The 27,047-nt window shown below is 45.5% G+C and overlaps 1 protein-coding gene across 2 annotated transcripts in view; it reads left to right on the top strand.

The window, feature by feature from the left end:
* Window positions 1–8,313: 8,313 nt before the first annotated feature.
* Window positions 8,314–27,047, top strand: part of LOC147692168 (cytochrome P450 2C19-like) — a 405,626-nt gene continuing 386,892 nt past the window's right edge. The window contains exon 1 of one of the 2 annotated variants that reach the window (XM_086938454.1): window positions 8,314–8,543. In XM_086938454.1, coding sequence (XP_086794580.1) covers window positions 8,346–8,543 — 198 coding nt within the window. In that variant the 5' untranslated portion in view covers window positions 8,314–8,345. Of the gene's footprint in view, window positions 8,544–8,599; window positions 8,925–27,047 lie in introns of those variants that run through there. The other variant, XM_086938456.1, reaches the window with a different exon arrangement.

Below are 27,047 nucleotides of genomic sequence, written 5' to 3' on the forward strand. Positions count from 1 at the left end.
GCTAGACTTCATCCATATGGAGCGATGCAATAATCTAAAGTACGTTTTAGTTGTGGTTTGCGCATTCTCCCGATGGATCGAAGCCTACCCTCTTAAAGACAACACTGCTCTGTCCACTGCAAAAATCCTACTGAAGGAATACTTTCCCCGGTATGGAATGCCACGGATTGTATGGTCCGATAACGGAAGTGAGTTTGTGGGGAGTGTGATGAAGAATGTGTGTAAGGGCCTTGGAATTACACAGAAATTCCACAGCGCCAATCATCCCCAGTCAGCAGGTTTGGTTGAAGGGTATAATGGCACCCTTAAATTGAAACTAGCAAAGATTCAGGCTACGACTGGTCTCTCGTGGCCTGACGCTTTGCCCTTAGCTCTTCTGTCAACCAGGGCGACTGTGCACTCCCGAGTAGGGCTCAGTCCCTATGAGATCGTGTTCGGCCGCCCTGCCAATGTTTGGGGGGTCCCTAGACCCAGTGTGTTCTCTGATCTTGAATATCCAATGTTGATCGATTATCTTCATGATCTGACTGCTAAACTGAGGTTAATTCACCAACAGGTCTTTGAAGAACTGCTGACGCAGACGGAGGGTCCAGGCCACCAGCTCCAGCCCGGAGACTGGGTGGTGACGAGGAATTTTGGCCGAAAGCGCAACCTTGAGCCTCGTTTCACCGGACCCTACCAGGTGCTCCTTGCCACGAGGACTGCTGTTCGTTTGGAGGGGCGTAAAAATTGGGTGCACGCCACCCATACCAAAAAGGTACCTATACCTTTACCAGCGGACTCGTGGGTGAGGAAGGGCATCGCCTCGTCTGAAGTTGAAACTGTACCGAACTTTGTTCCATTCAGCGACGCTCAGCCTGTCGGAGATACCTCAGTGCAGCAGAACGATATTGTTGAACATTTGTCATCACAGAACTCAAGATCTGAACAATTGGTTGGTCAACAGAACTCTGTGTCATCATCGGACCAACTGTTTGACGAACAAACTCGTCCTGGGAGAAGCCGATATTTTCTTCGCTCCAACACCAGAGACTAATAAACAAATATCTTTGCTTTCTCCCCCGACATTCACGTTACCCCATTGCCACTATCCAGTCTGAACACACTTGCATAATTGTGATTTTGTAAATTTTGAGTCTTTTTCTATGTATGTGTTTTGTTTCCACAGCTAGGAGATTTTATATATATATATATATATATATATATATTGTTGATTAAAAAATACCTTACATCCGGGTGGACCGTAGGGCCGCGCGGGTACTTCCTTCTGGTTAGTAGGTCTTGACACTAGGTCAGAGACCGTCGATTCCTAGGAACTCCTGGGGATTGACTACTGCTACACAGAACGAAGTGCGTCAAGAACGTTGCGGACGGTTTTAGAGGATGTCTTTTGCGAAGCTGTCAGAATTGGAAAAAGCTCAAGCCCAAAGATTCGAACTGCGTAGAATTGCACGTACAAAATGCTTCATGTTTCAGGTGTTCCTTCTATTCTTAACTGTTTCTTCGTTATTGGTGGGTGGGGTGTATTACATGATACAGTCATTGTTGCCCTCTGCCTCACCTACCCCTTCCTCTGAACCTAAACTTACCTCCACTGTCTCTCCTCATTCCTTCCACATCTTACCCCAACACGAGCAGGTTAGACGTGCGGAATTCATGAACAATTCCTTCGTTCAGCTCCTTCATCAGCATCAGTTGGTGATGAACACTACCAATTGTTGGGTGTGTGGGTTAATGCCACATACCACCGATAAGGGAATTCCGTACTTGGTTCTTCCTTATAGTTCCCAGGGTTCAGCTCGAGCATTTCAAACAATGTTTCGAAGCGCACTAGATTCTTACCCCAATCGAGAGCCACGTTCTCCACACTTTGGTCCCGGTCCGTACCATAAGCCTTTGGCAATAGCGATTGCTGATTTAGATAGGGATATCTATGAACCATCGCTCATCCCAGAGGAAGAGGTGCGAGCCTATAGGGATCTGAGTGAGGTTGAGTATAGTGCGCTCATGGGCGAAAGACAGCTCAAAAGTTCATCTCCAATATGGATCGTACCCCACCTTGGTAATTTCTGTCTAAAAGGTCGTGGCCGAAGCCCGAGAGCTCACCTTGGGGAGAGTGCTTGCTCTGAGACGTGTGTTTTACCAATGCTCTCTTCCCCTGTTCTCCTGACAGCCAAGGGTACGTACTTTGTCTGTTACGATCGTGCATATACATGGTTGCCCCTTGACTTCGCGGGCACCTGTTACATTGCAAACTTGATGCCACCGACTTTTACAGTCGCCTCCGATTATCACAAGACCAGAGTTGTGAGGGGCGTGATTAGCAAAGAGGACACTGCCGGTCAAGAGGCAGGAGACTTTTTCAAGGGTTTCTTGCCGTTTTGGGGGCCTATGATCAATAGTAGGAACCTGAGACAGTTGACTCGAGTGGTGGAATCGACAGCTAACATCACTGCCAGTGCCCTTGGTAATATCACAGCAGAGCTTCAGGTGGATAGGCTTATGATGTTCCAAAATCGTATGGTTTTAGACGTCGTCTTAGCAGATCGAGGTGGAGTATGTAAGGTGATCCATTCGAGTTGTTGTATATTCATTCCAGACAATGCTCCGACTGTCTATCAAGCCATCTCGAAGTTGCATAAGATCTCTGAGTCCATACACGTGGACGTAGGGGATTGGACGCTACTCGGGTGGTTTTGGGGCCTAATGTCGACTTGGGGTTGGAAGATTCTGATGATCATTGGGGTTGTTGTAGCATTCCTGTTCACGTGTTGTCTTTGTGTGCAGTGTGGTCCTGCCTTATGTGGCCTCTGTGCTACGACGTGTATAAGGCGGTCGCCTGTTACCAAAGGAACTCTGATGGATAGAATTATGTTGCAACAGCATCTAGATGGTCTGATGAATATCGAGATCGATTTTGATTCCAACTAGTGCTTGCCTACATGAGGGCAAAAGGAGCGTCTGAGGTTCTGTGACAACTGTAAGTGGTGTTTCCGACTCGCACGAATATGGTCGAGTCTGGTATCTATGAACCGCAAATGACGAGTTTAGTGGGTGTACGCGTTTTCGCTGTGTTAGCCTAAACCGTTTGTTTGTTTCGTGGGTTTCTTCATCTGAACCCACGGGTTCCATCTTAGATACGGTATCCATTTTGTTTCTTGCCCTCAAGTAGCCAGCGAACGGACGCTGTCCGCTTCGCGACCCTGGGATTCCCAAACTCTTGCGGAAGACACGTGTTCCTTTGAAGGTGTCTTTATGATAAGGGGGATGGCACTGTAAGGCAGATGGCCCCGCTCGAGGCTCATCTTGCCGTGCCGGTCTATTGTCTTAGTTGTGCATTCATTAGGCACGTCCCCTTTGATGCCTGCAACTCGTGTTTCCTGATACCACCCCTTTTACACCCTCTTCGATCTGTTCACTGTCCTCGTTTTCCTCTGCACCTGTTTCTGTCTCTTCCTTGATTCGTTTACTGCCGAACGAAATGTACTAATGGTGGGAAGATGTACTTTTACAGTTGGGAATTACCAAATGCTACTGTAATTATGTTCCGGGCCCTGAATACATGAAAGCGACCCCCTATGATTTTTACGATGGGAACCAGGTTGTAATCCTTTGTGCACCATGTTATCCTATGCCCAAAAAACTGTATAAGAAGAGCGATCCACAGATACAATTTGAAGCAGACTCCTCGAACTTGCACATGTTGTACTTCCTGTGACTTCTGTGTTCCCTGCAGTAATAAACCTCGAATCTTTGACGCCGAAGGAAGTGTCCCGTGTCTCTGTAATTTGTACGCCGGAACAGGTTGCCCACGAAGGTTTTAGGTGTTATCCCTGGCACCGCTGGGTCTTAGGAAAACCCAGTCCTTCACCAGTAGGGACACTCTAGTGGATAGGGATTGTTTGTATTTGCTAAAAACTTAGGATGGACTGCATTGCTGAAGACTAGGAAGTGCGTACCCTGCCCGTGGTGCGTGAATTAGGTTAGGGAAAGAAGGAGACTGGTGCAGTTTCCTTTTCTTTTCCCCCTTGGACAGTCACCGATCAGGGCGAACAAACTGTGTTTTCATGAAGAAGACTTCTGCTCTGTTACGTGGGATCAGGACCCGAGCTGAACGAACAGCTTCACCGCCGGTGCTCAACAGCGCCAACATCCGATGAACATTAGATAGATTCAGTTTCTTTTTTTGTGACTATTCCAGCTTGGTTCTAGGTGTAAGACTTTCCCTTTGTATAATAAAATGTATCCCTTTGGTCGCCCTATCCCTGATGAGGAGAAGCCTTTTGTGGCACTATGTCCTGCTTTGGAAGGGCCTGTCTAGTCCACTTGGTCAACTAAGAGTAAAATAGTGTTTGTAGTAATAATTTTGCTTTCCCTGATATTGTTACTTGGGTGATGTTTTTCCCTTGAAGATAAATACCCTGTGCATGCCTGGATAAGTACTATGCCTGACCCCGTCACTTTAGCACCCCACAAGGAAGAACACCAGAAGTCTTATAAGGACAATGTTTTTATCCAAACCTTACACCAAGCCCCGGCTGCCTATATCTATGACAAAGTGTTGGTTGTGTGGTTTGTTACCCTCTGTAACGCACTGAAGTAAGAATTGTTTGCCTATGCCTCTATCTTACGTTAACGGTTATAAGGGGTGGTTCACTTTGCTTAGCATGGTCCGCTTGTTCCCTCAATCTGGCGCCCGTGGCTATGTGTGGCTCCCTGCGGGTAGGTCTGGGCGATGTTACCTTTCCTATCTCCTACCCCCAGTATATATAGCCCCTCCCAACTACCACAAGGATCATTGCCTACAGCGTAGAGGTGTTCCAGCTCCCGAGTTAAGAGAATGATCAACACAGCCGACATAGATCCGACAGACACAACCCTGCAACAGTTTACTGACATGATGAAAGGCATTCTAACTTTTTGGGGCCCGATGGCCAATAGCCTCAATTTTAGACGACTCACCAGGGTGATAGAAGGGGTCATCAATATAACGGCAAGAATATTGACAAATATTACAGTAGAGGTCCAGGCCATGTGACTTGATGTCCTTCAGAACCTAGACGTTATCTTAGCTGATCGTGTGGGCCTGTCACATCATTGGTAGTAGTTGTTTTGTTTACATTCCTCACCACGCCCCACTGTGTACTCCACCATACAGAAATTGCACAAGATAGCTTCAGAGATACATCAGGAGAAATTATCTGGTCCCTTACAGGTTAGGTCTGGGGTTTGTTTGCTGCCTGGGGATGGAAGATTCACATATTTCTGGTAGCTATAGCGTGCCATATGCTGACATGCTGCTTATGTATCCATTGTCTCCCAGCTTGCTGTACCTGTTATGTTTCAATGCTGAAAGTACACCCCAGGGGCAGGGACCTGACTCAAACACGAAGGCCATGGTAGGTGTACAACTGTTACCACAGATTTTTTACAACGGATTCCATGACCACAGATTTTTTACAACGCAGGTCATGTTACAACGGATCCTTTTACAACGCTATTCACAACAACGCAGGTACTATTACAACGCAATACCATTACATCGTAAGTATAATTATAGGTAAGTTTATCTTTTTTGGGGTTTTTGGGTACAGGGGTATTTTTAGGTTTTAGGGCTGGGTTTGGGTTTTGGGGTACAGGGGTATTTTTAGGTTTTAGGGCTGGGTTTGCGTTTTGGGGTAAAGGGGTATTTTTAGGTTTTAGGGCTAGGTTTGTGTTTTGGGGTACAGGGGTATTTTTAGGTTTTAGGGCTGGGTTTGGGTTTTGGGGTACAGGGGTATTTTTAGGTTTTAGGGCTGGGTTTGGGTTTTGGGGTACAGGGGTATTTTTAGGTTTTAGGGCTGGGTTTGGGTTTTGGGGTACAGGGGTATTTTTAGGTTTTAGGGCTGGGTTTGGGTTTTGGGGTACAGGGGTATTTTTAGGTTTTAGGGCTGGGTTTGGGTTTTGGGGTACAGGGGTATTTTTAGGTTTTAGGGCTGGGTTTGCGTTTTGGGGTACAGGGGTATTTTTAGGTTTTAGGGCTGGGTTTGGGTTTTGGGGTACAGGGGTATTTTTAGGTTTTAGGGCTGGGTTTGGGTTTTGGGGTACAGGGGTATTTTTAGGTTTTAGGGCTGGGTTTGGGTTTTGGGGTACAGGGGTATTTTTAGGTTTTAGGGCTGGGTTTGCATTTTGGGGTACAGGGGTATTTTTAGGTTTTAGGGCTGGGTTTGGGTTTTGGGGTACAGGGGTATTTTTAGGTTTTAGGGCTGGGTTTGGGTTTTAGGGTAGAGGGGTATTTTTAGGTTTTAGGGCTGGGTTTGCGTTTTGGGGTACAGGGGTGTTTTTAGGTTTTAGGGCTGGGTTTGGGTTTTGGGGTGCAGGGGTATTTTTAGGTTTTAGGGCTGGGTTTGGGTTTTGGGGTACAGGGGTATTTTTAGGTTTTAGGGCTGGGTTTGGGTTTTGGGGTACAGGGGTATTTTTAGGTTTTAGGGCTGGGTTTGGGTTTTGGGGTACAGGGGTATTTTTAGGTTTTAGGGCTGGGGTTGGGTTTTGGGGTACAGGGGTATTTTTAATATATATTTACAATTTTAAAAATCAAAATTAATTGCATTAATATATGTTTTATTTTTTTAATAATAAATAATTTAAATTAATAATACATTAATAAATATTTACTTTAAATATTAATTTTATTTACTTACCTGTAATTATACTTACGATGTAATGGTATTGCGTTGTACTAGTACCTGCGTTGTTGTGAATTGCGTTGTAATGGGATCCGTTGTAACATGACCTGCGTTGTAATGGATCCGTGGTCATGGTATGCGTTGTAAAAGGACGCGTTGTAACATCATATATCCTCCACGGTAATGCAGGGTATTCAGGATTTGCTCAACATCGACAAGGGCATTTTTGAGTATTAATTTAGTATGTTTACATTTTATGGTGCTAACATTAGTAGACAATGTAGAATATCAGTAGACAATGTTGCTTGATTAACAGGTGATAAATACAAGAGTTCCAGTCCTAACGTTTTAGAATTTTAAGAACCTGCCTGATAGCACCAATAAAAATTTAGCATGCAATGCTAAAAGGAGGGTCTGTTAAATTTGAAATGGTGTTACTGTGTTCAGGCCGGAAATGCTTTTCTCTTGCACTTATAAACTGTGTACTTTCTTATGTTAGCATTGATGGCACCATTTTTATTCGTGCCATTTTCTTTTAGAATTGAAGATCGAGCTTTCTGTCTCATGGTGCTTGCCTCAGCGGAGCAGCCGCTCCTGCCCACCCAGTCTATGCATGCAAACTCAAGGCTGAAAGCATGCTGCTCTAGTCGTATTTGTTATCTGTTTTGCATACCTTTACTGTTGGATATGCTCCTACCCACATTTTAGAATGGTAGGCCCTGTCGAATGGCCTTGGGGTCGAGATAGCCAGTACCCGGCTCCGTAACATGACTCATCCTTGTGTGGCTCCTTTGTTCATCCTGACCTGAACTGGAATTTTCCAGCCGGGCGGACCCTTGAAGGTGCGAGTTTTGTATAATTGTTAGCCCTGAGATGGGGGTAGTCAGTCCCTCGGCTGTCCTCCCAGGAGACAGGTCAGATTGGGCTCAGTTGCAAAGCAATTACTAATAAATGTATGGTTTGTATTCTCCTCTGTCTGACAGACTCTTCATTATTGGGAAGGCATAGCGGTGGTCCCCAGTGACCCGAATGACTCATTTCTGGGTGATTTCCTTCAGTGACTACAAGGTGAAAGAAAAGTCATACAGAACGCCACCTTATTACAGCCGCAGCATATTTGCAGAGTAAAAAATCTGCCACTTCACCAGAAGAGAGTAAAAGTTGTTTCTCTAAATCAGAATAGCGGTGGTGGGTGACAACGTTATACTATTTCAGAACTCTCTCACTTCCAAGTTCTATGCGTAACCAGATCATATAAGGCTTCAAATCCAAAAATACAACAAAAAAGGCACCTGGCTTAGCTGAGCAACCCAGGCACGCAGGACCTGGGAAACGTGAGAGCTCAGATATTTCACATTCCTCTGCATAGTTTCTAAACTGCAGGACCGTGTCTCGCATCTTCAGTCGATTTTCGCTGATATTTTTTAACCCAAACGAATCTACAACGACAAAAAAAAGAAAACTGCGAGTCCCAGACCACAAAGTGCTGTTGACTGAAAATCTGACAGCACCAAATGACATGGGGCCGGGCTCCCCCGGTTTTGCTTAGTTCTGTAGGAAATGTATGGTTGGCGTATACATCGAGCGGAGACTACCACTTCCTGGATTGCTCCGCCCTTTGCCTAGAGCACAGCTGCTTCAGCAGGAAGTGTGTGTGCTTTCTGAGACCAAGGTGCAACAATGGAGGCTCTGGGCTGGGTAGGGCAGGGGGATTTTAGCCTTCCATTGCTGATTTTTGCCATTGCGCTATTTGTTTTCTTTTGGTGGAGAACTCAAGGCAGCCTGCAGGACACCCTGCCTCCGGGCCCCCGCCCACTGCCTCTGCTGGGAAACCTGCTGCAGCTGAGAGGTGCCCCCCTCCTGGAGCGCCTGAACAAGGTGAGAAGCGGGGAGGGCAGGAGGGCGGAAGGATTCGTTTCAGTGATCAGCCCTGCACTTCTTTTAGATGGCAAATGGAGCAAGGGTGTTGGGAACTCTGGTAGCATGATTGACGTTGTAGTATTGTTTACACTTGCCTCGTGGGCGCCTCTCTGCTCTCTCTTCCTTGCGTGCTTTTCTCAAAGTCAATCCCTTTAATGGCTCGTAAGAAGTGGCCTTAAGCCGTGATTATGGCGCTTTCAGACGGTAACTTGAATGCTGGCAGCTGGAAGCTTAACACCTATACTTAATGGGAGCAATGAAATAACAGAGAAACTCCAAGTCCCAGGATACACTATCGTTGTTTAAAAGTCAGGCGGACAGTGCGTTTCATGGCAGGGGGTAAGGTTACTTGTCAGCTATGCCACCCGGGCTTCTCTAGCCATCTAGCAATGAGTTGCTGCAACTGTCCCCGGTGTGTGGGCCATATTACCACGATCCATCCTCTGATGTCTTTTAGACACCTCAAATATGTTTTTATAGAGTCTGCATTTTAGTTGGACATTCTCTCCATGTTTATTCTTTTGCTAGACACATCTCGAGAAATTAATTTTGGAGAGGGGGGGGCACACATTGAGTCACAAATATAAAACCGGTGGGACCAGGTATCTTACGAAGGATATATACAGAACTCTGTATGTTGGTTATTACATATTTATAGTGCACATATATTCAATTTAAGCTTTTACGACATTGTTCCAGCTGTCCATTTCTTATTTCCCATGACAAAGCCTCGTTCATTCTTTAGGTCCCATGTAGACAGCACAGCACAAGCCTTGAGAGATTTTGTTTGCTGTTAGTGGGCTGGTACACTACATAATCGACCGCCACACGCATATCCTGGGCCATATCTGGCAAATAATGTTCAAAACAATGAGTGTTTCCTCCTTCTCCATGAATTCCCTCACTACCACTCCCCAACAATGCATCTCATCTCGCTATAGCACCTTTACCGTTCATGTGGGGGAAGCTTGCACTGCTAACCAATGCTCCATGATGTACATATATTTGGGGAGAGCTTGTAATGTTCTCTGAGTGAAGGAAGCTTGACCTGCTGCATTCTGTTTCATATCTGCTCTGCATGCATGAAGGATACTAGTACTGCTGTTGCCACACCCCTGGAATCCCAGCTCCGTTCATATGGGGGAAGCTTGCACTGCTGCCCCTATGTTCCATGATGTATATGTATTTCAGGAGAGTTTGTACTGTTCTCTGAGTATGAAGGAAGTTTGTCGTGCCGCAGGCTCTATCATATCTGTGCTGTATGCAAGAGGAATAAATGTACTGTTGTCGCAACACTAAGGAATCCCTTCTCTGTTTGTGTGGGGGAAGATTGCAGTGCTGATGCATGTGATTTGCCTTTTCTCGGTTCGTGAGGCTACCGTGCACGGCTCCCTTTCTGTTCTTGCTCTGTACTTGTGAGCACGTTTACACTGCTCCTGGGCCTGTGTGTGAGGAAAGTCTGTCACAGTTGCCAGTATAAGGAAAGCAGTGCTGCTGTATCTGATGTGGGTCTGTGCAGCAAGCTTCCACTGCTAGAGACTATCACACCAGTGCACCGTGTGAATGAAGGACGTTTGTCCTGCTGCCATTGGTCCCACTCAAGATTCACATGGTAATGCCTTGTTTGCCTCCATTAATGTGAGCCTGCTGACCAAATTACAAACCACACAGAATGCGGCGGCTAGGCTGGTGCTGGACCTGCCTCCCCGATCTGCTTCTAAACCCACCCTTAAACGGCTGCACTGGCTTCCCGTGCGCCAAAGATGCCAATTCAAAATCCTAAGCTTAACTCATAAACTTCTTCATGGAATCGGCCCGTCCTATCTAATAAAGAAATTAGCCTGGTATATTCCATCCAGAGCTCTTCGCTCTAGCTCTAGGTTTTTGTTGTCCCAGCCTAGAGTCCGATCATCTAGGAATTGGTGCCGCTCTTTTTCATATGTGGCCCCCCAACTATGGAATAAACTACCCACTCATATCCTGTCCCTCGCTAACCATCTGGAGTTTCAAAGGGGTCTAAAAACGTGTCTTTTCCCCAAATAAAGTCCTCTCATACCTGTCTTGTTCCAGGGGGGTCAATGCCTTTTTCCTGCACAGCGCCTTGAGACCTTTTTTGGTGTTAAGTGCGCTATATAAAAGCATTTGACATTTGACATCTGTGTGTGAGTGGAGCTTGTGCCGTTGCTCCTTAGACTGAACTTGCTGGAACCACTAATGCATGCAGTGGTTTGTGCAAAATCCACAGATTTAACTGAGCACAAAATGTGGTTTAATTGTAGGTTTCCGTTGCCGAGGGCCCCCAAGCCTGCCATTTAACAGAGACACCCTTTTTCATGTGTTGAGTTTTGTTTGCGCCTCACCGAGTCCGCCTCCCGTGGGGCTCAGGCACCAGATGTGAGACGAAGACAGGTGCAGTGTGAGTGCTTTCACTGTGATATCTCCCCACTATCGCCTCTCTCCTCTCTCCATACGTATAGATGCTGCTGAGAAATATACTCCTGTTGTTGAAATCCCGGCATAACGTGTTAATCACAGCTCAGAATCACTGCAGGGCCAACTCAGCCTATTATCCTTTTCAAAAAAAGTAGCACTCTAGAACTTGAGATATACACATCTGTAATTTAAGGTTCTTAGAAGGCTCAGTGCTGCGACAGCGTGCTGTACTCCTCTGGTACATTCCTGCCTTGTGCAACAGTAATAGTGGAAACAGAGCAGTGGGGTCATGTGTGCGGTAACATGTGACGTGTATGTTACTGCCTGTACATATCTGACTCATTCAAATCCGGGTGAGAATCCGAGGTGCTGATGTGTCATGTGGCGTGTGCGGAAGAACGCTAACCTATGTGTCCGGGCTTCCCTCTGACATGGAAAGTAATTCTGGGCCGCGGATAGTGCAGTGTTCAGGGTGTACTGTGCATGCGCACTGTCCTGCCTGAGTGACTGATCCTGTTGGCATTACACCCTTTTGTTTGCTCGTTATTGTTCTGCTCCTGGCAATGTATATCGACAGTTGTATTTTTTTGGTGTGTTTGCTCTTGTGTGCTGTTTTATACGTCTAAGTGTCCAGGGTAGTAGTTTGCACACTGTGTGTATCTCCTAGAGTTGGCAGCATAAGGTGAGCAGGGAGCTAAGAACTTCCGAGAATCCAGAGTTTCCGAGGGTGGGTGAGAGAAGGGTTTCCATGCAGATGCCCATGGCTTCGAGGGTTAAAGGGTGTCCTTTCACTGCTGAGGTTATGTGAAGGTTGAGCATGTCTGAAATACGATTTGCGCTGTGTCGTTATCCATACTTAGCATTTCAGCTGTAGGAATTAACCTGGTTTGCTTGGGTGAAATTGCAACAGCCCCTTCCCCCAGCCCCACCCCGTGTGTCAGCCCGGACTGAGACAGTTTCCGCGCACAGCTGCACCAGAGTACTTCACAGGTCTTTAAAAGACCTTTTACATGTTAATGAGGCTTTGATGGTTTTCACCCCTTGTTAGGGCCCCTGAAACCCCACTCTGCCGTTTGCTTGAAGAATGAAAAAAAAAACGCCCCCTCCCTCTCGAAATTTGACTCTAGGTGCACCTCAGCCTGCTGGCGAAGTAGAATTGCAACGATGTGGGACTGTGAGATTTATAAGTGGAGTGCGCGCCCCCCCTGAGACGGTGTCCGGCCCCCCCAGGGGGGCGCGCCCCACAGATTGAAGAACTCTGCCCTAGAGCATGGCCCAAGTACTTGTGTCCTTACATTGCTCGCACTTTTGTGAGCAATTCTTTTTTTTTTTGTTAACCCACTCTCCCTGAGTGCATCTTTCGTAGCTGGCTCTGTCGCCTGCTTAATCCCATTGTCTGTGTTTGCTTGTTCCACCTCTCACCCTCCCATTGCTGTGCCCCGACAATCCCGTTGTCCATGTCCCCTTGTTTATTTAGCTTTCACCACTGTTTGCAACTGCATCTCGGCCACACCCTTACTAAGTTTTGTTTTTAACGATTTTTATTTGCCTGAGTGTGTGTTTAAGGCATGACTGCAAGGGTACCTTGCACATGAGTGTTTGTTTATTTTTAGCTCAAGCACACATGAGCAAAAAGAACAAATGATGGATGGAATGCAGAACAAATCAAACATTCACCCCAATCACAGATCTGGGTTCAATCCATCGTTTTTTCGCTCATATATGTTATCGCATTAGGGCAGGAATAATGCAATTGTGTGACCTTTGCGATTTTCAAATAATTTTAGATTTGCCGCATTTGCCATTTAATTCATCATCTGTTATACAGTCTGCAGATTTTAACAAAATACATTTGTTTCTTGTTCAAACTGTTCAAAAGTTATTAAAAATGCAGCAACATGATGCAGTGTAGTGGAAGGCCCTTTACAAAGCTGGAATGGTCAGTTTTATGTTGCCTATTGCTATATTTGGGTGTTAAACTGGTACTAATGAGGTGCAACCAATGCACAGTGGTACCAAATAAAAAAATAAAAAAATAATGAAGTAATACTATTACAGAATGTGATGCATTATGCTGCACAATTTTCCTTTTCCTGCCACATAATTTACTGAACCCTACTGCCCAATTTCGTCCACTCTTGCTGCATAATTACCCTGTCCCAGCATTAGGGGAACTGCTTGCCTGTTATATACAAAGTGTTGCATTACTTTTCCTTTGAGATAAGAAAATATACTTCCAACACTCTTTTCACATTTAGTGTCACTGGGCAAATTTATTTCATCTTTAGTACAGGACTTTTATGGGTTCCCCAGCTTCAAACATGGATGTCATATAGGGGTTGCAAGGGGACACAGCTACAACCCCTGGATTGTCCCATGCAACCCCTGGCACTGCCTCTGCGACCCCTGGTCTCAGAGGTGGCAAAATCAGTGCCTGGAACACAGCAGTAGTTTATCCTTATGAATGTTGGTGTGAGAAGTTGGCCCGGCATATGCTGTCCACTATTCTAGTGGGCACCTTGCACCAGACCAAATGACCCTTATTGATGGTAGGTTAAAGACAACCTTTATAGAAAGCTATCCTAGTGGTAGCTGTGGAGAGCAGTCTTCAGGCTAAGTCTTAGAGGAATGTAAAGCAGCTTGTTTTACCAGTCTATAATCTTGTGAATGACCAAATGAAAGGAGAACCACACCAGGTATATTTATAAAATATATGTATTTATTCTAAACGCATCACTCTAGTCTCTTTATGAGGCTAGAGGCAAAAGTACATTCAGTAAACTTAATTAGCACACAGTAAATTAGCACAATACATGTTGAGCCCTAAGGGCGTACCAAACCATATATTAAGAAAGTGGTATAAGAACTACAACTGACATAGAAACAAGGCCAGGGGCCAGTAGAACCGCTGGGACCACCAGGAACCAACCAAGGTAGTGACACAGAGGACCCACAGGGGACAAGTGCAGTGTCTGGACACAGCCGCGAATCACCATTAACTTCTAAGTGGAAAGTCGCGGTTGGAATTTTGAGGAAAAATGGTACTTAGAAGAGGACTTGGAGCAAACCCCTTTAGAACTAGGAGGCTCTAGAGTAAACACCCACGTGAGCACCGGAGTACTTGAGTCACCTCACCCATGGAAGCCGGGTGCATAGGTGTCTTTTGATGTCGGGTTTCGTCATTGATTTCAATGGCGATCTGCTCAAAAGTACTGCTGGCGACCAAGTGGAAAGTGTCCCGAGTGATCCAAGCCTGGATTAAAGATGAGAAGAACCTGAAAGCAGAGGGGACAGAGTCTGGGCCACTAGCCAGTGACCAGGAAGGCGATGAGCAGATGCCCACCGATGTCGGGTGCTTGCAGGTGAAGAAGGTGAAGCTTGACTCTTCAGCCACAAGGACCAGGAGGCGTCAACAATGACCAGGTGCTGGATTCGAGCTGTCCCACAAAGGATGTCAAGTGCTGTAGTGGTGGTTTCTGGATTGGACCCAACAAGCCTTGGCAAAAGCAACCCCCGCAAAAAGCAGAGATTGGCTTTGGCGCAGACCAGCAAGGTCTGAGGGACTCACCCTTTGGTGGAGAGTCAAGACATTTCTGGAGCAACTAGGGAAGCCTAAAGGGAAGTAGAGTTACCTTCTTGGGGACCCACCAGTCAACGGACCAGGGATCGTGAAGGGGCCTCGAGCAGAAAGCAGGCTCACGGAACACTCGTGAAGTGCCGACCCACAATCTTAGGTGGAAGTGGTGCTCGGGGCTTGGACTACTAGTAGCCCAATGCACATTTTCAGGAAAGCTCGGGAAGTTGATGCACTGGCAACTGAGCACAGTGTCCAGGAGTTCCAGTCTCACGTCACTCGTGAGGGTTGTGGGTCTCAGCTTTGCTGGGATCTCATGTCGGCCTCTGAGAAGTGTGGAAGTCTATGTCCTGCATCACAAATACTTTGGGGTCTAGCGGGAGCCTTGGAAATGCAGACCAGCAAGATGCGTCTTTGATGCCTGCTTGAGCAGGGGAGTCACTCCTTGACCCCAAGGGAGATTCTTTCATCTTCTAGTCGTGTAGAATGTCAAAGTTCCAGGATATATGTATCAGAGTTTCATCCAGGTGTAATCTAAAGTCCTGTTGCCAGGGGTCCCTTACTTATACTGAAGAAAGGGGTTGGACATACTCTGGGGACCCATCTATGGGAGGATCTATGAAGAGGGGTGGCTACACCCCTTTCCCTTTGTTGAGTTCATGCCATAGCAGGGGCTGAGTGCCCCTGCAACCGGTTTGAACTGGGGTATGCACAGGGACCCCAAGTGTGCACCCAGCACTGTCTGAAAAGCATTCTCTGAATGCATCCAGCAGCCCCAATACACTAAAGCCTAGCTGGGAGGTGGGTACACCTCCCTGTGACAGGAAACCTATTTCCAGGCCACCTCTGCCGGAGTTTCGTCCAGCAGCAGGAGGTGAGACCTGTATTTGTGGCTGCAGCATCCATTTTGTGATGCTAGGGTTGTTTTAAACTATTACCGGTTAGGTCAGTGTGTGCATGTCTCTTCCTCTAGAAGGGTGGAACTCTACCACCGCCGCCAGGACTGGCGGGGCGGGGGTAGGATTCCAAAGTGTTTGACACCAAACAACACAACATGGTTCTATACAGCCATTCGAAAGTTAGCATTAACCGCAAGGTTATAATGCACTTTAGAGTATATGGTCGGGCTGCATCACAGAACAGCTTCAGGGAATAAATTCAGAAAGCTGCAGAGGGGTCCTGCTCATGCATGGGCACCCTCTCACACAAAACCAAGCACTCCGCCTTCAGGATTGATAAGGCCTGCCATAGGAGAGACTTATAGGTTTATATGGGTCAGTGATTAAAGGTAGATATAGGTAACCTATATCTTAGAAGGGGTGCATGCACCACATTACCAAGGCTGCAGTAGCAGACCAGCGGTGCCATTTTGGAAGGCTTCCCAGGGGTGGCATAATACATGCTTTATCATGCTTCGGTAGGCCTCTGGGGTACCTATGCCCTTAGTACCTAAGGTACCATATACTAGGGACTCACAAGGGTAACCCAGTAACCAGTCTGGAGTGTACCTAATGTACATGCAATAAATTTAGAGAGGAAGCCGCTAGGCTGAGGTCCTGCTTATCAGGGCCCCAGCCAGACTAAAGTCGAGAAACAGTGAAGCACCAGCAAAGGGTAACAATAGTAAGCAGATCCTACTCTCCTACACACACCCCCCCCCCCACAAACGTAAGGACATTAAACTAACCTTGACCAGTTGAGGCTTCATGTTCTAAGTAGAAATACCTGTAGAGTCAATCTGCATTGGCATGGTTACCCCCAGGTCTGTGTTCCACTGTATTGTCCATCCCCTGTAGGGAAATGGACCACCTCAAAAGTTTGGATTTTTCACCCTTCATCTGTTTTAGCCATTAGAGGGGCTTATTGTCAGTCTGAACAGTGAAGTGAGTGCCAAACAAGTATGGCCTCAGCTTCTTCAGAGCCCAAACCACAGCAAAGGCCTCCCTCTCAATAGCCGGCCAAAGTTTTGCTCTAGTGGTCAGCCTTCTGCTAATAAAAGCTACTGGCTGGCCTTGACCTTCATCATTCAATTGTGATAGCACAGCCCCTACCCCCAACTCAGATGCATCTGTTTGGACAATGAATTCTCTGGAGTAGTTAGGACTTTGCAGAATTGCTGTAGTGCACATGGCCTGCTTCAGGTCATCAAATGCCTTTTGACAGCTAACTGTCCACTGAACTTTCTTTGGCATTCTTTTAGAAGTTAAATCATACAGGGTGTCACAACGGACCCATACACCTTGACAAATCTTCTGTAGTACTCAGTCAGGTCCAAGAAAGCTCTGACCTGAGTCTGGGTAGTTGGAGCAACCCAGTCCATGATGGTCTGGATTTTGCTCTTTAATGGTTGAACCTGGCTTCCACCCACAAGGTGGCCCAGGTACACAACCTGACTCTGCCCTATCCGGCACTTAGTAGCCTTGATAGTCAGGCCTGCCTTCTGCAGGGCCTCCAAAATATTTCTCAGTTGGACCAGGTGATCCTCTGTCATGAAATGCTCACCGGGACATCGAACATGAAGGAGAGGATGACCAGTTACCTCCTTATGTCTCTCCTGTATTTGTTTTACAGTCACCATGGGATACGCTCAGCCAAGAGTACAGCGGTCCGTTTAACCCACCATCCTTCCTGGAGGAGCGGACGTCCCACGTGACGGGGTCACATGGGCCTATGGGAGTATCAGGAGTCACAAAGAAAGCCTTCTTAATCGACACAGAAACCAAAGAAGATGCAGAGTACTGGGACCACGGAGCCTATGAGTCCAGGAGGAGCCGGAGAGAGATTTCAGAACAGACGGAAGACGTCAACCAAGCCTTGTCGTGCCCAGGAGAACAGGGGATGCCGGACAGGATCCGGTACCACAAGCCTGCCAGCCACGCTCACGGAGGGGTATGGCTTTCAGAGAAACGTTCATGAGTGCGTGGATGGTTCAGAAGGGGGTCTCCCACAAGCGTCCCTAAGCCAGGGGAGGGAGGAGAGTCCTGAATCCCTAAGCCCTGGGACGAACGTTCTGTTTTCATTTGTGTTTTTTTGTTTACACAAACGTTTCTTGTGGCGCTGGTGACAGTTTGGGTGTTCTTCCCTCACTCCATCCTCCTTTTAGTCTTGAAACTCACAAGAGCCCAGAAGTGAAGAATATTTCCCGAAATGCATTGGGCTCTGTAAATGTTGAGATATTGTATTAATGTTCCAATGACATGAAAATTGTGAAATATCATTGACATTATTTTGTTATATTTGATGTTACATATGCCTTTCCCTGATAAAGAGACATTTGCATTGTGTGTACTATATATGTAAATAGGATGTAATGTGAACAATGATGGAATTGTTTTATGATCATTGAAGAAAATTTGCCACTAAAAATTGGCTAATTGCATTTAAGTTAAAGTTGTGTTGTGTGATTTATATTGTTTATATATTGGAAATCAGTTTCCATAGGAACAGTGCGCACTACTGCAGATTGCCATCTGCATCTTTCTCTTGTTTTCTCATTGTATAGCCAGTACAATACAGTAGTGTAGCACCCTTAAGACTATCAGGTTGATTCATAGATTACACTGGGTAATACTAGTGAGTGCACCTCAGTGTCGTCTTTACTGTGAACCTGGCTTCCACCCACAAGGTGGCCCAGGTACACAACCTGACTGCCCTATCTGGCACTTAGTAGTCTTGATAGTTAGGCCTGCCTTCTGCAGGGCCTCCAAAATATTTCATAGGTGATCCTCTGACATGAAATGCTCACCGGGAAATCGAACATGAAGGAGAGGATGACCAGTTACCTCCTTATGTCTCTCCTGTATTTGTTTTACAGTCACCATGGGATACGCTCTGCCAAGAGTACAGCGGTCCGTTTAACCCACCATCCTTCCTGGAGGAGCGGACGTCCCACGTGACGGGGTCACATGGGCCTATGGGAGTATCAGGAGACACAAAGAAAGCCTTCTTAATCGACACAGAAACCGAAGAAGATACAGAGTACTGGGGCCACGGAGCTTATGAGTCCAGGATGAGCCGGAGAGAGATTTCAGAGCAGACGGAAGACGTCAACCAAGCCTTGTGGTGCACAGGAGAACAGGGGATACCGAAGCCGCCGAGCAGCCATTCCAGAGGAAACCACGAACGGGAGCTGGACCCGATCCGGTACCACAAGCCTGCCAGCCACGCTCACAGAGGGATGCATGTTGTTACTACGCATGCTTTTACAACGCATGCCTTCACCACGCAACGTTTACAACGCAAGTCATTACAACGACTTGCGTTGGGGGGCGCTGGATAGTGAATAGTTTAATTTACTATTCCTACTCCAGTCCCCATGGATAGTAGGGAAGGTTTTGGATAGTAAATTAAACCATTCCCTATCCTACAGCACCCCCCAGCGCAAGTCGTTGTAACGACTTGCGTGGTAAAGGTAGTGCGTGGTAAAAGTTGCGTTGTAAACACTGTACCCCCTCACAGAGGAGTGTGGCTTTCAGAGGAACGTTCATGAGTACGTGGATGGTTCAGAAGGGGGTCTCCCACAAGCGTCCCTGAGCCAGGGGAGGGAGGAGAATCCTAAATCCCTAAGCCCCCGGACGAACGTTCTGTTTTCATTTGTGTTTTTTTCTTTACACAAACGTTTTGTGTGGCGCTGGTGACGGTTTGGGTGTTCTTCCCTCACTCCATCCTCCTTTTAGTCTTGAAACTCACAAGAACCCAGAAGTGATGGCTGTTGTTTTTTCTTTTTCTTGTTTTCTTTATTCCCTTCCCACGTGGTAATCAGACTTCAACCTTCCGGAACTGGAGAGCAATCCAACCGAAGATTACTTTAAAAAATCCTGATGATAAGGAATCCCTCAAAGTGGACGGACTGGTCTTTGAGTTTTAGTTTGCATATATATATATATACTAATCTTTTTTGCCTACAAAGAAGATTGAAATAAAAGTCTTCTATACTCACTTCTCTTGTCTATTTATGGTTGAATACCCACATCCTCCCAGGTGGAGCTAAAGACAGCAATATCATCTAGATAGGCTGCACAGTAGTCTGCCAGGCCTGTTAGGACTTTTTTCACCAACCTTTGAAAAGTGGCAGGTGCATTTTTCAGACCAAAGGGCATTACCACAAATTGATAGTGCCCACTAGGAGTTGAAAATGCTGTATTTGGCTTTGCATTATCAGCTAATCTGATCTGCCAGTAGCCAGCTGTAAGATCAAATGTACTCAGAAACATGGCTGAGGCCAAAGTATCTATAAGCTCTATATCTATATCTATAAGCTCATATGCTCTTGGGATTGGATGGGCATCAGTCCTAGTGACTGCATTGAGACCCCTTTAGTCAACACAAAACCTCATCTCTCTCTTACCACCCTGGGTGTGAGGTATAGGTACCAAGACCACTGGACTAGCCCAACGGCTATCTGAGGGTCTCAGTAACTCTCAAATGCAAGATTTTCTGGACTTCAGTCCTGATGCAGTCCCTGACATGATCAGGTTGCCTGTAAATCTTATTTGTAACAGACAGACTGTCCCCAGTGTCCACTTCAAGAGTGCACCAAGTAGTCTGACTTGGAGTCAGAGAGAACATATGTCTGAACTGATTGAGCACCTGTCTGCAATCAGTTTACTGCTGGTCAGTGAAGCTGCCTGCCAAGGCTACACCATCTACTGACCCATCATCCGGGTTCTGGAAGAGCAGGTCAGGGAGTGGATCACTTTCTTCCTCCTGTCCCTCATCAGTAGCCATGAGCACGCCCATGTCTGCCCTGTCAACATATGGTTTCAGTCTGTTGATATGAAGCACCCTATGGGGGATCCTGGGAGTTCCACTTTCTACCAAATAGGTAACCTCTCCCTTCTGTTCAACAATTGTATGGGGGCCACTCCACTTGCCTTGGAGGGCTGCTGGGGCCACAGGCTCCAAAACCCACACTTGATGTCCTGGCTTGTAACCAGTCAGTACAGCCTTTTGGTCATGCCAGGCCTTCTGTATTTCCTGGATAGCCTCAAGGGTTTTAGTTGCCTTTTTCATGTACTCAGCCATCCTGGAGCAGAGACCAAGTACATAGTCCACTATGTCCTGTTTAGGCAGTTTGAGAGGGAACTCCTATCCCTTCTTCACCAAACACAATGATCCTCTTACAGGATACCCAAACAGAAGTTCAAAAGGGCTGTTGCCAACCCCCTTCTGAGGACCTCCCTGTATGCAAATAAAAGGCTGGGTAGCAGGATGTCCCATCTCTGCCTGAGCTTTTCTGGGAGACCCTTGATCCTACCCTTAAAGGTGTTGTTTAATCTTTCAACTAAACCATTGGATTGTGGGTGATAGGGTGTGGTGAATTTGTAATTCACTCCACACTCCTTCCACATTGCAGTAGTAGCTAGACATAAAGTTTGTACCTCTGTCAGATACTACCTCCTTAGGGAAACCCACTCTTAAGAATACTCCCAAGAGGGCTCTTGCCACCACAGGTGCTGTAGTGGTCCTATGGGGAATTGCCTCTGGATACTTAGTGGCATGGTCCACCACCACTAGGATAAACCTGTGCCCAGATGCTGTTTGAGGATCCATGGGACCAACAATGTCAATCCCTAATCTCTCAAAGGGACCCCCCATCATAGGTAGTGGTATCAGGGGGGCCTTGTTGTATCACCGGCCTTACCACTGGCTTGACAGGTGACGCAGGAGCGACAAAACTCCTTTGTGTCTTCAGACATTTGGGGCAATGAAAGTGAGGGACAATTCTGTCCCAAGTCTTGTTTTGGCCCAGGTGTCCTGCTAAAGGAATATCATGGGCTAGTGTCAATAGGAAGCCCCTGAATTTCAACGGTATAACCAACCTCCTGGCTGCACCAGGCTTGGGATCTCTAGTCTCTGAATACAGGAGTCCATCATCCCAATAAATCTTATGGGTGCCACTAGCATTCCCAGCAGCCCCAGCAGCAGCCTGCTGTCTGAGGGGTTCAAGAGAAGGGTAGCCCAGCAGGTCCTGACTCAGATCTGTCCTGGAAGGTCCCCCTGTCCCCAAGAACTCAACCTGAGCAAGCTCCCCTGGGACAGTTCCTTCTTCAGGAGAACAATCATCTCCCTCAAGAGACGGATCTTCACTCTGAGTTAAGGGGGGAAGGCACTGCCTTAACCCTACCTCTCCTTTTCTTGGAAGGCACCTGGTCCATTATTCCAAAATCCAGGTCCTGTTCAACTTTTGACAATTTGGACTGTGACCTAGTCACAGCAAACACATGTGCAGAGATCCGTAACATTTCTGCATGGGTCCTTAACTCCACTTCAGACCAGGCTGAAGTCTGTAAATCATTGCCAAGCAAGCATTCAACAGGGAGGTCTGCACTTACCACAAATTTCTTGAGGCCAGTTACCCCTCCCCAGGAGAAATTAACAACTGCCAGGGCATGGTTGGTCCTGGCATTGCTAGCATTGGTCACTTGGTAAAGTTCACCAAGTATGATCTGTCCAGGGTCCACAAGGTCTTGTGTCACCATTGTGACACTTGCCCCTGTATCCCTGTAGGCCATAGACTCTTTTCCGTTCATCAAAGGCTGCTGTCTGTACTTGCCCAAGTTACTGGGACTCGCAGAGGAGGAGATATCCATGCCTCCATCACAGATCAGCACAGCCTGAGTTGGTACTCTGACTAGGCCAGAGTCCATCTCAGTAACCAGGGTTAACCCTACTACACCCTTCTGCTGAGTACCACCACCTAGAGCTGAACTAGGGGGAACAGTTGCCTTAGGGGCAATGGTGGCTGGAGTTGAATCTTTTGCTCTAGTGCTGTAGTGTAGTTCCTATATTCCCAATAGGCTCTGCGCATTGGAATAATATATTCAGCAGTGTAGACGTAGGACTGAGGTCGACTAGGTCTCTACTGACTATATTAGACTTAAGGCTTGCCAGCTAGCTCAGAGGTCACTAAAAACGTTCTCGAATAAACGAGGAGGAGTTTAACCTCCCTGGATAGACAAGAAGGGATTATCTTCCGACAACCATATAACATGACAACTTTGCTCCCTCAGAATAAGAGTGTATCTCTAGAGTCGTGTGAAAACAATAGACAGCTATTTCACTCAGTCAAATGTGCGTACTTAGTTTCACCAGAGTGCAGAGAAAAGAGAGATGGGCGTTTTCAATAAAAGGTGTAATTTATTGAGCAGTCTTCTTTCTCATGCAAGAGAAATGAATTGCCATAATTGCAATACTTAATGTAAAGTAAAGTGCGTACAGTAAAAAGAGTATTATGAAATAATACTGTAAAAGCATTAATATGGTTTCTTAGCCATAAGATACTTTAAAATGGATAAAATATATACATACATATATACATTGACTAACGTACTCAACTGGTGCTTCTAAAATACGCCTACCCCGGTGTACCTGACCTAAGCCTAATACGTGGGAAGGAGTAAGTAAGTAGAAGTTCAAGTTAAGTTGGTTTTGCCAAGAATCTGACTCAAGAATTCTCTTTAAGGATTTAGTCAGCTCCGTACCTGGGTAATAGAATGCAGGAGGTCTGGTATCTCTCTCTCAGGACTCGATATCCCAGCAGCCCGCAAAGGCGGCTGAGAACACCGGAGCTGGATTTCTCAGCAGGAGAAAAGACAGCGTCTCTCTCAGTGCGTCAAAGAGGAGGGGCAGCGTCTGTGGGCTCTCGCACCAGCTGGGCTCTCGGGCAAGTAGATAGCTGCTCTGCTCCAAAACCACCACCGTGTGTTTGCTTAAGGCAACGTTGGTATATTTATACCTGAAAGGTGCCGAGTTTGACGTAAGGTTTGGACATAAGACGTCAATAAAGATGTCACTAAGAACTGACTGTTCCTTTAGTGTTCGCAGGAGTTTATTGACAAATCAAAACAAAAGCAAGTGGGGATTTCCCAGGTTGCTGGAGGTTTGGTGTGTTGAAAGAACTTGTTGTGCTTTTTAGGAATCCAAGGAAGTAGCTTCTGCCGTGCTTTGGACTGCAAGGGCTATTTACTTAAATATGGATCTGATTCTTATGCCATTATAGGGATATTATTGATTATAGCCGTACAAGGGCATAAAATATAAATATTGATTCGGGATCCTAGATAAAACACAATACCCACTCCACGATCTAATGTCCATCATTACTAAAACTAAGCAATAGTAAACATTTAAAGGTGCATGTGTATTCCAACCCACCCCAAAATACATTTTATGCATTCAAAATGGTGTATGCGAAATAGACGAAAATGATTATTGTACTGTACGCTTTTCAAGCAGTGTAATCATTCAGTTAAACATGCTTATATATATTAGCTGAACGATTTGCGAAAATTACACATGAAATGGCTCTTAATACAGAAAAGAAGGTCGAGACCATTACATCACATATAAACACAGTTGCTGTAAAAATATGCTAGAGGCTGAGGTAATATATTGTCTCTAGAGTTCCTAAAAATAGAAGCTCTGTTCTTTAAGAATAGTTCTACTTTAAGCAGAGTACATGTGCCAGAAAAGGGTAAATATTTTGGAAGTTTGAAAAAAATAATTTCGCTTTCAGGGGAAAAAATAGTTCCAAATGTTTTCAGTAGCTTTTGTTTATCAAAGCTGAAGGCCGAATTCAGAGTTCAGGGGAACGCTGTGTGCTCGTTGCTTAAAAGTTATTCTTTCTGTTCAGGGGAGAACATCATTTCAGACAGACTCGCAAAAAATTGGTCTACGACATCAGGTGAAAGTTCGACCAAGTTTGAAAGTGCCGCAACAGTGCAGTCGTGAGAATGATTGCTATCATCGATGTCAGGATCAGCAATGCTCACAGAAGGTCGTACCTGGGTGATGCTGCTCTCATCTTGTACTTCACTGCCACCTAATCGTAGTGGTGAAGTCTCAACGAATGCCGTCATCAGAATGGGTAGCCGCTGGGGACAAAACGATGCATGAGCCGTTACAGGACTTAGCAAAGTATCTGTATCCAAAGGTACTGCTGATGGTAGTGTAAGACAGACGTCCAACACGCATTCTTCTCCGCATAGCATACATCGAAGCACAGGTAGGATGCAATTTTGCCAGATAGGCCTGAATGAAAGAAACCAGGTCATATTCAGATCTCTTAAGGACTTTAGTTATGCGGTCCTGATAGCGTATAGCTAGGATCGTTTCTTCCACTGTTGCTTGAGTCTTGTCTGCGACTTGGCTTGCCATATCGGAGCAGAAGGGTCAAAAATAAAATTCCTGCTACGAGTCCCAAAAGTAGTGGTAGGCCGCCAAAGACAGAATGGACAAAATTGGAAAAATGCCCAGAACTGCTTCGAAGGGTGTTAACAGTCCCGAAAAAATTGTCTTAAATATATGTGGGATACCAATGGCATCAGACATATTTAGGATTTGGCTTAGCATTTCTACGAAATGCACGGGGCAATTAGTTGATAAAAGGGTATGTATCTCTGCCGTTGTCCTTGCAACTAGAAGATCATAAGTTTCTTTTGATGACGTTAAAGGCACGGTTGTCTGTAAAAGAACAGACTTCATTCTGCTTAAAGTATCAATTTGTATAGAAGAGATATTCAAAGAAGGCAAATCGTCGCCTCCATATCTGGAGAGCTGTTTGGATACAATACTTGCATACAGCAAGTGACCATGGAACTAACGCTTACGAGATAGGCTTTCCCTGGCACCATGCCGCAACAGCTGTGGTCCATTATTAGAATATAGCTCCCATTAGAAATCCGTCTAAAGAATGGCTCTATTTGTGTTGCAGGTGTGCCGTGCTGGTGACATGAAAGGTTATTTGAAGTCCCCTCACAGGCCCCATGCAAATTAATACCTTGGCACAGAAGTATACCGCTTAGTGATTGTTTACAATTGTTATCACTAAGAAATACATTCTGTTTCTTTTCACTATAACATGTGTGTGTGTAAGGCAATTTCCATGATGACGTAATGTACCCTTTACCCAACCTTTCATACTGGCCCGCTGGTATATACTCTTGGCAGTATTTAAATTGGAAAGTTGTTATCGGAATTGTAATTATTCTGTGTATTATCCATTCAATGACCGGTCTTTCTGACACTGTCAATGGTAATCTCTCAAGTTTTTCAATGCTCAGAATCGTATAGTCTGCTCCTTTTTGTGCCAAACTGATTTGTTTATCAGTAAGGGTAAAGATAGAGAATAATGACGTTGTGTTTATCAAACGCCATGGCACATAGCCTGAACACAGATTTTGCAACGTCCAGCCTAGCTGTACAATAGAACGTAATTGGGACTGACAGTGTTGTAACATTAGTAAGTCCTGATCTATTATATCGATAGCAGATGATACAATACTGTCCAGTGAATATATTCTGGAGGACAGAGTCATTAACCCATTGTCCACAACAGAAAGTGATTTTTCCAAATTAATACGATCAATTTCTCGTATTCTCTCTGCTGTCTCAATTTGAATTACTTTCCAAGCTTCGTTGTACGCAGCGTATATACCGGCCTGTATGAAACGTTTTTGACGCTGTTTGCGAGGTCCCATTATGAAATCACGCAAGTCAGAACCGTCTTTAAGTAAAGTCAAGTGTTGCTTAATTTCAGCCAGTGTGGATGTTTGTAGCCATTCAAGGCATAGTTTCCCTACACTGTATGTTGTTACTATCCCTGGATGTTGTCTTTGGGAGTATCTAGGGTCTGGACTGGTCATTTTTAACCCCTGTATTTTGTTCAGGAATCTATCTTGACAGTTATTTGTGTCTGTTGGCCAGATCAACCACTTTTTCCAATCAGGATGTGTTCTGTTTTGGTGTAAAATATTGGATACGTCTATCTCAACATCCGTAGTGGCATTACTATCAGGTATTGGCTTTGGAATAGACGGTTTGTCTAAGTCTTTAATCTTAGCTAGGCCAAGACAAGTAGTCTGTTGAATGGTGTCATTCAAGAATATTATTTGTTCTGGGATCATGCAGGCTCTAAATAATGCTTCTAAACCTGGGACCTGCCAATTTGTACCCCAGATGGTTTTCGTTTCAATGTTTTCTTTCCAGAAATCAAAACCAAATGTAATAATTTTTTCATAAAATGTTTCAGAATAAATCAATTTAGTATTTGTCAACATTGTTTTTATCCCTGTCTTATTTAATAGTTTGAAATAAGACGTTTCTGCATCACTTGTGTTAAACCCTGAGAAGTATGGGAATTTCTCATAAAATGTTTTCGAACTGCCTTTTGGTGGAGTTGCACAATGTTCCCATTGATTATATTTTAAAACATTTCTAGGTTGAGCAGATTTATGTAAATAGTGATGTGCAAAGTGGTTGTAGCAGTACATTTGTTTGTAATTCGACGAACCCTGTAAGTAATCATGTTCTGTAAATTTTGCGGACATTACTAAATCTGACATCATATTATTTATGCTTTCAAAGTCACAATCATCAGAGAATGTACTTGGTTTTACAAAGTCACTTAATGAAACCTTGAACTGATGTGGATATTTCAGGAGTTCAACCGGGCC

This window comes from Lissotriton vulgaris, chromosome 9 (assembly GCF_964263255.1).
Source record: "Lissotriton vulgaris chromosome 9, aLisVul1.2, whole genome shotgun sequence".
NCBI classification, from domain to species: domain Eukaryota; kingdom Metazoa; phylum Chordata; class Amphibia; order Caudata; family Salamandridae; genus Lissotriton; species Lissotriton vulgaris.